Genomic DNA, 10,987 nt, shown 5'->3' on the forward strand with positions numbered 1-10,987 from the left:
GAAAAGAAATCAAGAAATCACATTTCTGGGGAGAAAAGGAAAATATGTGTGAAGGAGGAGTTGATAATCTTCAGCGTTTGCCAGCAACCTGAAGAAACATATTGGTTGACAAATTGACATGGACATACTTGCTCAGTAAGCTTCACCTAGCACTCATACAACATACACCATGAAGCAGCACGCTATTTTAGCTCTCAAGTTATCCTCGAATGGTTTCGTTTGACACAAAGTACATCTATACTGAGAAAGCAAGGAATCAAGAAAAAAAGGAGAAAATGAAGTTGAAAATTCCTTAACTCTATGCTTTGCCATTAGGTTTAGGGGATTGTAGGGGAAACTGGTGGTGATATGGAGATGCATGAGATCCGTGTGGTATAGAAAGGCTCCTCTGCTGCTGCCCATTCCGGGAAAGCAGCGTTCGCCCGTTTCGAGTATTAGGGCTGGCACTGAAGCGGTCAGCTTGCATCGTCTGAAAATAATATGATGAGCTTGCCATGTCCTTAAGATTTGGCAGGGGCTTTAAAGCTTCTACAACTTCACTCATCAGGGGTCTGGCTTTTGGATCTCTGCTGAGGCAGTGAGCGGCCAGTTGGGCAGCCTTTTGAGCTCCTTTTATAGAAAAGTGACCTTCTAACCGAGGATCTATCAACCTATAGAACCTTCTTCTCTCTCCAAGATGTGGCCGAGCCCATTCAACAAGGTTATGCTCGCCATTGGGTCGGTTTTTGTCCATAGATCTTCTGCCAGTCAACATCTCAAGAAGAACAACTCCAAAACTGTACACATCACTTTTTGATGTAAGATGACCTGCAACAAAATGTAAAATCTGATTGAAATGATTCGGATGATTCAGATGCTGGGTTATAATAAAAAAGATTTGGAACAAATTTAAGCATAAAATATACGGGCAATAAATCTGCAGGCTTTCAAGTTTATAACATTTATGTTTGGTATAAAATAGGAATGGGAGAGAGCTTTCCATGGAAGATTACTTTCTTGGCCCAAATAATGTTTGGTGGATATTAGAAAGGAAGGTATATTCCTGTTCCATGGTCTGTTTGGCATAACGGCAAATGATTAGAAGAGTTGAAAATTGACGGATCTACCTTTTGAAAAAAATTAAAACGCAGTGTTCAATATTTAAGCCTTTTTGTGCTCAGCATTTCATTTCTTTTTATACAAAATTGTTATGCATAGTTATATAAATAAAACTTATGTGCAGCTTATCATACACACAAAACTTAAATGTCGAAACCAGAAGGAAAAAAATCTTAGGTGTGCGTCCATGTAACTTATAAATACAACTTCCCCCACGCACACACAACTTCCATATGCACATAGCTTTTTCTAGGAATCATTCAATCCGCATACTAGACATGCAAATTGGGAACTTTCCCTTCCCAAAAAGCCCCTTTCAGCATACCAAATAATGGCATTAGAGAATAAATTAACTGCGTGCACAAAAATCCAGACTACGATAACCACAATTGATCATTACAGGCAGTGAAATCATAAAACTCTGAAATTAGTAATGATACTAATCCGTAAACCTACCTTGCAAGGTCACCAAAGAGAGTAACACTAAAACCTCACTGAATAAAGATCATGAACATTGCACTGAACAAACAGTCCCTCAGGGAATTGCATTTCTGTAATTTTGTTCTTAATTTTTTAAAGAATGCTATATATGGAGCAGGTAATATGATCGAAAGAAAAAAAAAAAACAATGAAATGTGTGCCTGTGTTGCTACAATGCAAACTCCGCCTATGTTTATAGCCGGTCCCAAGCCCGGGTAAAGGAGGAGGGTTGTGTTAGGCCATCAACAGCCAATGTAAAAATTTGTTGAATCTATCATGAACATGGACAATAGACGTTATAATGTTAATGCTAGGTCGTTGCCCGTAAGTAACGCGCTGCATGGCTCGAGTACAGTGATAAGTGAGTTAGAGCCGCTGCATCGGCGCCCGGATGTAGTGTTAAATGAGCAAGGGCTACCGCGTCATTCTGGACGCACGCGGCTAAAGAAGTTAGTCCATAAGAGCAAAATTAGATTTGGTACTTGGAATGTTGGGACATTAAATTGTAAATCTGTAGAGGTTGTAGGGGTTATGATTCAAAGGAAAATCAATATCCTTTGCTTGCAAGAAACAAAATGGCGTGGAGAAGAAGCTAAGGATATTCAAGGTTTCAAACTTTGGTATACAGGAAAAGTAAGTGCACGCAATGGAGTAGGCATCATTATAGATAAGGAGTGGAAGAAGAACGTTGTAGAAGTTAGCAGAATTGGAGACAGAATTATTTCTTTAAAAATGATAATTGGACGTGAGACTGTTAATATTGTTAGCGCTTATGCGCCGCAAGTCGGGACAGAAGCCAGTCTTAAGGAATTATTTTGGGAGGATCTGGAGGGGTTGATTCGACACATACCACAGAGTGAAAAGATTTTTATTGGAGGAGACTTTAATGGGCATGTCGGGAGGGAAGCTGGTCAGTATGCGAGGGTGCATGGTGGTTTTGGTTTTGGAGAGCTAAACAATGAAGGGCAAACTCTTCTTGATTTCTCATTGGCGTATGATTTTAAGATTGCCAACACTTGTTTCAAGAAGAGAGATGAGCATCTCATCACCTACAAAAGTGGAGCCTCAAGGTCGCAGATTGATTTTCTTTTGGTTAGGAACACAGATAGAAAACTTTGTAAAAATTGTAAGGTGATCCCTGGAGATGCTGTAACGACACAACATAGGGTCCTAGTCCTTGATGTGTGTATTATGAGTAAAATCCAAAAACGTCGACAAGTAATAACACCAAGGATTAGGTGGTGGCAATTAAAAGGTGAGAAGCAAGATATTTTCAAGCGAAATCTTTTGGATAAAGGAATTTGGGATTCTCAGGGAAGTGCTAACATCATATGGGAGGATATGGCTAAAAAGATACGGGAGGTTGCAAAAGTAGTTTTGGGAGAATCGAAAGGTCCTGGTCCGAGAGATAAGGAGTCTTGGTGGTGGAATAATAGTGTACAGGACAAAATCAAGTATAAGAAGAACTGTTTTAAAGCCATACATTTGTGTAACAATGAGGAAAATTGGGAGAGGTACCGTATGGCTAAGAAGGAAACTAAGAGAGCTGTGGGTGAAGCTCGTTCTAAAGCTTTTGAAGAATTTTATAAGAACCTTGAGACGAAGGAAGGAGAGCAAAATATTTATAAGATTGCCAAGAGTAGGGAAAGAAAATCAAGAGATCTAGAACAGGTAAGGTGTATTAAGGATGAAGAGGGAAGAATTTTAGTTACAGATGATGAAATTAAAAATAGATGGGAGACTTATTTTTCTAAACTTTTCAATGATGGAGAGGATTCATCTAGTAACTTGGAGGATTTAGTAACTGGTGAAGGAGAACAAAATTTGTCATTCTATCGAAAAATACGTGATAAGGAGGTAAAGGAAGCTCTTAAGAAAATGGCAAATGGTAGAGCTAACGGACCTGATTGTATATCTATCGAAGCGTGGAAATGTTTAGGTGAAGAAGGGGTGAGATGGTTAACTAAGTTATTTAATGTGATTTTACGGTCCAAGAAAATGCCTGATGAGTGGAGGAGAAGTACATTAATTCCTATTTATAAAAATAAAGGAGATATTCAGAATTGTACTAACTATAGAGGGATTAAACTCATGAGCCACACAATGAAATTGTGGGAGAAAGTAATTGAGCACAGGTTGAGATTGGAGACAAGTATTTCTGAGAATCAATTTGGTTTTATGCCAGGTAGATCAACTACAGAGGCGATTTATCTACTAAGGGGATTAATGGAAAAGTATCGTTGTAAAGATAAAGATCTACACATGGTTTTTATTGATTTGGAAAAAGCTTATGACCGTATACCAAGAGAAGTGCTTTGGAAAGCGTTGGAAAAAAAGGGAGTACGGATTGCTTATATTAAAGCCATACAAGATATGTATGAGGGGGTAAAAACTAGTATAAGAACGCCTAGTGGTCAAACAAAGGATTTTCCTATAAAGATTGGGCTACATCAGGGATCATCTCTGAGTCCTTATTTGTTCAACTTGATTTTAAATGTTTTGACGGAACATATTCAAGAGGAAATCCCGAAATGTATGCTCTTCGCGGATGATATAGTTCTTATAGCAGAGACAAGAGAAGAGGTTAATTGCAAACTTGAGTTATGGAGGAGGACATTGGAGTCGAAAGGTTTTCGTCTGAGTAGAAGTAAGACGGAATATTTATATTGTAAATTTGATAAAGGACTATTCGAAAATAATTTGGAAGTGAAATTGGGAGATCAAATTATACCTCAAGTGGAAAAGTTTAGATATTTGGGAGCCATTATCCAAAATGATGGCGAAATCAGTGGAGATATTTCACATAGAATTCAAGTTGGGTGGTTTAATTGGAGAAAAGCTAAAGGAGTTATTTGTGACCGTAAGGTGCCTAATAAACTTAAAGGAAAGTTTTATCGTACTGCTATCAGACCGGCAATGTTATATAGTAGTGAATGCTGGGCTCTAACGGGACAGCAAGAGCATAAAGTTGGAGTAGCAGAGATGAGAATGTTACGATGGATGTGCGGACATACACGTAAAGATAAAATTCGAAATGAGCACATACGTGAAAAAGTGAAGGTGGCACCTATTGAGGAAAAAATGGTAGAAAATCGGTTGAGATGGTTTGGGCATGTACAAAGAAGACCAAGGGAGGCACCAGTGAGAAGAGTGGAACATATAACTTTGAGTCCGATTAAGAGAGGTAGAGGAAGGCCTAAGAGAACACTCTTGGAAGTTGTTGAACGTGATCTCTTAATTAATAATATTTCTAAAAGCTTAATAAATGATAGAGCACAATGGCGTCTTGCAATCCATGTAGCCGACCCCACCTAGTGGGATAAAGGCTTGTTGTTGTTATTGTTGTTGTTGTTGCTACAATGCAGAACAAAACATGGGAGCCTGGACTCAACAAATTGAACTAAAATTACCTGTCATGACATATTCTGGTGCTGCGTAACCATATGTTCCCATCACCCGGGTGGATACATGGGTTTTATCACCCTCTGGACCATCTTTGGCAAGACCAAAATCTGAAAGCTTGGCATTGTATTCCTGAATCGTTACACTGTAAGAAGGATGGACAAAAAGGAAAATGATATGCTTATATTAGCAGTTTTTGGAACTTACAGCATCCAATAGAATATTGGAAGTTTTAAAATCCCTATATATTACAGGTCGTTCAGCTTCCTCATGAAGAAAAGCCAAACCCTTTGCAGCTCCTAGCGCAATTTTCATTCTAATGGACCATGGAAGCGGCAGGGATCCTACATCAAACAAGAACATAATCCCATGAAAGTGGTATCACAAAGCAGAAGTTTTAAATTCCAGTCCACAGTCTACCCATGGTGATTCTAATTACTAAACATTATCCTGACACTGTTGCTATTTTAAACCAATCTACGAAATCATAAATTGTTAATCTATATTATTACAATTATTCATAAACTATCATAAAAATTTGTTTGAGGGGGGAGTAATTATCCTGTCAAGATAAGTTATCCAGTAGTTAATTTTATCTTTTGCTATGGTTTTTTCCCCTTTCTTTGGGGTCATTCATGACCCTGTTTGCTCAATTCTAAGCCATGCTTGGTACATCTCCAAGCCACATATGGCATATGTCCCAGCCAACAAATAAAGAAAATTTTATTTAGACAACTTTCTATATGTGTTAGGCAGATTTCAACTATTATTATCATTCACACCAAAAAGTGGGTGACCCCATGCTTGTAGTTCTTGAATGAGGAGGTCATAAGACTAGTCTACACCATAAACACAATGAAACTTGGACACGCGAAATTGAATTGAGGTAATTCAAAAGCCATGACACTATTTTCCACCAATATTTGTTTGTGCTGCTAAGGCAACAAGTTTTAACAAGAGGCCTCCAGCAGAACTCTAAACTTAGAGTAGCATTAGAACCTTTTAACGTGCGCTAGTGCTTTGACTATGACTAGAAGATAATTAGAGGAAACTCATTAGACAGAGGAAAAACAAATACTTACTCCTAAATAGGTGGTTCTCCAGGCTTCCTCGAGGCATGAATTCATAAACTAGCAACCTTTGATCATCTTCAATACAGTACCCTATGAGTTTTACAAGGTTTGGGTGAATTAGATCGCCAAGAAAACTTACTTCAGCCTGGCACACAACAAAAACGAGAAACATTATATCTTAAAATGATTATAATAGAATGCAGTAAAAAAAAGCGGGGGGGGGGGGGGGACCAAATTCTAAACAATTCATAAGATAAAACACATTATCAAAGTTACAGACCAGCCATTCTTTATGACCCTGGAGCCCATCATGGTTGAGAGTTTTTACAGCAACTGTCAGCCCTGTGCCAGGTTTCACTGGAGCAGTTCCATTTTCCTCAATCCATCCCTTGAATACGCAACCAAACCCACCTTCACCAAGAAGACTCTCAGGCCGGAAGTTTCTAGTTGCCAACTTAAGATCATTAAATGCGAACTTTCGCAGCCTGGAAGCAACCTTAAGCTCCTCTTCAAGTTTGGAGGTGGATGAATTACTTTCTGCGTTACTTGTGGTTGTAGAAGAGACTACTGGAGCTGTTGGTTGATCTCTACTTGTACCGTTAGTTGATTTACTTTCAGCTAATGAGAAGCCAAAACAACAAGACAGGCTAAAAAATCAGAACCTAAAACAGCAGCAACTTAATGTAATATTGAGCTTAGGCAAGATGAGAGGAAGTCTATAGTTTTGCGATCAACAATACATCAAAAGCAACAAAGAAATACAGAAAGCCTATGAAAATTGACCTGAGACAAGTCCTTTAGGATGCATTTCATACAAGTCACACAATTTGATTGCCATAAGTAAGTTGAGAATGCTATCATATGATTTATGAACTTATCCCCCATTCGTTGAGGTCAGAGGAAAATTAAACTGAATGATGGTTTCGTAATTTTGGAAGTGCAAGGGAATTGAGGCTGGCAAAATTCTCAAAAAGACACTTGTTTTGACACCCTTGATCCTAGTACAATAAAATGACTAGTTTTCCCCATTGTCACTTTAACTATTTTAAATTGAGACAACTTAGATGTGAAATTCCCAATTAGTAACCACAGCTATAGCTAAAGCCCTTATATTACAGCTGATCCAATGCTAGCACGGACACATGGTTGCCAATGTTTTATTTAGTTCTTTCCAAACATGTTTGAACCTAGCTCCCTATCCAATTTTCACTCAACTAACTCCGGTATTAATTACTCAACTTTTAGCTCCAATTGCAAAACTTGCTAATTTGTTTCTAGAAGATCCAGAAAATACAAATCTAGATTTCAGAAATAAATAATGGAGGTTTTGGGCTAACTGAATAAGAATTGTTGTTAATGAAATGTTTGGGTGTGATCCCCAGCGTTTTTGCAGCTCAAATACACCTCTTGATTGCAAAATACAAAAAAAAGGGGGGGGAGAAGATAGGGTTCAAAGAGCAGCAGCAAGAGTTCTCCCAAGGTTTTGACATGCGATTTCTACACTATTCTTGCCTGCAAACTTGAGGTATGTTGTTTTCTCTTGTCCCTCTCCCTCTCATGCATATTGGAAGCTGGTTTTTGTGATCGGTGGCTATGCCTATTTGATTTTCAGATGAAGAAGTGGTTTTCAGATGAAGTTTATTCCTAGATAATGTGTTTGAGCTTTCTCTTGGTATGGGTGCTTGTGTTTTGATTGATTACGTAAATTATGAGTTAAATATAAATCCCAAGCGTGGCAGCACAGAAATCCGAAAATTCTAAATTGGTAATGGTGGGATATGATTGAAATAGGTCAGGTCTAACTCTTTTTGATGATTTACTCATGGAAATGGTATTTGATTGATTAAATAGTTGGGTTTGAGGCTTTCAACTTGAGCTCAATGATTGTAAGGCTAAGAGTCTCGCACCATGTGAGCATGAAAACTAGTCATTGGCTCTCACTATTGCGGTAACCACAGTGAATGACTGGAGGTAACTATAGTTTTACCTTGTACTTGATAGCTTTGAATATGTCTGAGAACGGGCATGCATATGATTGTGAAGTTTTAGTTGAGATAGTGGTTTTTTGTGAAATGTTATAGAGCACCTTGGAATGTATATCTCAAGGTTTATGTGCCACTGAAGTGAGTCCAGCATAGTAGCATGTGTATGTTTATGTTTGTTTTCCAACTGCTGTATGCAAACATGATTGAATAACATGTATACCTCTAGGTTTGTATTCTAGTTATTTTGGTTTCTAACTTAATGACATGTGTATCTCTAGGCTTGTATGCTGGCCATCTTATCAGCATATTTTTAAGGACTTATGATTGGCATATTTGGGGAGTTAGCGCACTTTTCAAGGTGAGTTAACCATAGTCCAGTAATATATAACCACATACCTGTTGCATATGATAATTTACAATGATTTTGAAATTTCATTATCAAGCACAGTTTTTAATTACAAATGTATATCCAGTTGGTTTGAGTTTTGAACTTCAAATTGTATTTCCTAGGTTACTGAGATATACATCTCACTCTCATTCTTTCCCATTTTTCCAAGTGAAGGCATTAGTAGCAACAAGGAGAAGGAAATTGAGCAATGACACCCTCATCTTGCTTGCCAAATAACCTTTGGGGAATGTATAGCTAGATGAACTTATATTTAGCATATAATATTGCTTTGGATAGTTGCAAAGCGTAATGGAAGTAATTCTATGACTTTTGATTATAATACATCTGTTTTGAGGTTTGGGAGGCCATCTTTTCCCAATTAGTTGATTAAATATGCCATGAATGTGAACAAGTGAAAGGATGATATCCACTCCCAATACATTGGTTCATGATTTATGAATTGATCATGTATGTGTTGATAACTTCAGAGCTCTTGCTTTGGTTATGATTGTATAAAGGGGTTAGTTATATGTTTAATAGTTGTTATCATGCGTATGGTCTTTGGTAGACTAAGAACCTAGAAAGTCAAGTTTTGATCGGATTACTTTTGGTCTTGCATGACAGCTTTTCCTAACTCTACATAGTCATTTTAATCTGGTCAAAAGGCCACTTGAGGATTTGTAATTTGTTTGAGTCATTTTAAGACCATTCAAAAAAGGTTAAGGTGTCAAAAGTAGCACGTTTTGGTTCGTGCCCTTGAAGCCTCTGATGTCATTGGGTTGGCTTGAAGTTAGTGCCCTTAGTTAGATCTCATCCCAAGTTTGGTATGGAAACTTGAAACATTCAAAACGGAGGTCTACACTCCAAGACATAAGCTCCAAAAGTTGAGCATTTTATCAGTCCGTATAGCAGGCAGAGTGGTTTGCCAAAGCAAAGCTACAGGATGCCACAGCAAAAGGCCACTGTCCCCCTTGTGTTTTGTGTCCTTTGGGCCATGTTTCTCTAACGGGTTGTTTCTAGAGCATGGGGGATCATTTAGGGCCTATAAATGTTTTTAAAATGTTCATTTTTTTCCCAGTTTTCCTCTAAACCATTATTCTGTGACTAATTGAACCTCTTTCATATGACAATCTCTTTTCAAATGTAAAGGCGTTACAGTTTCAGTCTAAATCCCCACCCACAGCAACTTCTCACCCAGAGTAATATATACATGCATATGCATGTTATCGAAGATTATGGAACTCTGCTTGGGATTTAATTTTAAATGTATGCTTCGGGAAATAGAAATTACAAGTAAATGAAATTTTTATTTCATAGTATGCGAACCTCCTCTGTATGCTCATCTAAAGTCTATTCTGACACAACCCTCTGAAAGAGGCCAGAGAAAAATTTATCAAAAACACTAGTTTACAACCATCATTTCTCAATCATTTCACATTTTGCAGCGTAATTTCAGATTGACTTGCCAGATGAATCAGTAAACTAGCACTTGATGGTCAAGAAAGACATTTCCCCCTGATGTGAAGGACCATATGCCGGGACAATACTTCAAATCATGCTACTCTGACTAAGAAAAGGTACAATGTAAATATACGGCAAAACATGCATGGAGGTGGAACGCTCAAGCATATCATATGAACAACATTTTCCCAAGGAAAACAGAAGTTACCGTAATGAGTGCTGATGCTGCTAACTGAGCTATCAACCTTGGATCTCGAAGAAATGCAACTCCCGATAAACCTCAGCCTAAACCAGCACCCAGTTTCTTCCTCTTCCACGACGCCATCATCTTTCTTCTTCTTCTTCCTCCCCTTTGATTTGCTGACATCCCAAGACTCCACCTTACCATTATCAGCACCCAACCCCATCTCTTGAAAACCTTGAGGCATTAACCTCAAATATCATTAAAAGCCCCTCGAATATCGAAAACCACCCCCTCCCAGCACAACAAGCAGCAAAGAAGGGTCGGTCAAGCCCAGCTGATAAATTCCTTAAACAAAACCTAAAAATCACTACTCCTCCAAACTCCTCGAAACACAGTAATCAAAACTAAGACCAGTAATTTAAACCAAGGGGAAAAACGAAGAGAGCAGATCACATGGAGTAAATCAGCATCCAAACCACCCCCGTGTCTTCTTCGCCCTCGATTGATCGGCTTGCGGGAGCTGATGGGAGTAGTGTCAGCTCTACCCAGAAGGAACACAGCAGCGAACTTGAACTAAGTACAGAAGTAACCTTTCTGCTCAAAGACCCAGAAATCTCAGAGATGGGCTTCTCCTCTTCGAAGCTGACCAGTGGAATACAATGCCACATAAAAAACAAAAAAAAAAAATAGATGTCCAGCCTTTCACAATTATCGACTCCCTCTCACTCTTCTTTCCCCCCTTTGTTAATCATTTATTTTTCTTTAATCGAATCAAAAACTAGACAGAAGAGTTTGTTTCGTGATTCGTCATAGACACAGCATTACCCGAAGACGGGTAGGACTTTGAGCTGCCGGCGAGACCGTACAGGCTCGACATCAGAGAGAGGGAATATGGAGGTGACTGGTCAAAAAAAAA

General features: G+C 38.4%; 1 protein-coding gene across 1 annotated transcript; it reads right to left on the reverse strand.

Moving 5' to 3' along the window:
* Positions 1 to 10,987, reverse strand: LOC129310635 (serine/threonine-protein kinase PBL34-like). Its single transcript, XM_054952540.1, has 6 exons — positions 10,096 to 10,987; positions 6,334 to 6,671; positions 6,063 to 6,198; positions 5,188 to 5,324; positions 4,989 to 5,112; positions 1 to 807 (listed from the first exon to the last, which is right to left on the reverse strand). The coding sequence occupies exons 1-6, from the start codon at positions 10,313 to 10,315 to the stop codon at positions 299 to 301; spliced, it is 1,464 nt and encodes a 487-aa protein (XP_054808515.1). The 5' UTR covers positions 10,316 to 10,987; the 3' UTR covers positions 1 to 298.

Source organism: Prosopis cineraria, unplaced genomic scaffold (genome assembly GCF_029017545.1).
Source record: "Prosopis cineraria cultivar Desert tree isolate PC_DT_omini unplaced genomic scaffold, ASM2901754v1 PC5, whole genome shotgun sequence".
Taxonomy (NCBI): domain Eukaryota; kingdom Viridiplantae; phylum Streptophyta; class Magnoliopsida; order Fabales; family Fabaceae; genus Prosopis; species Prosopis cineraria.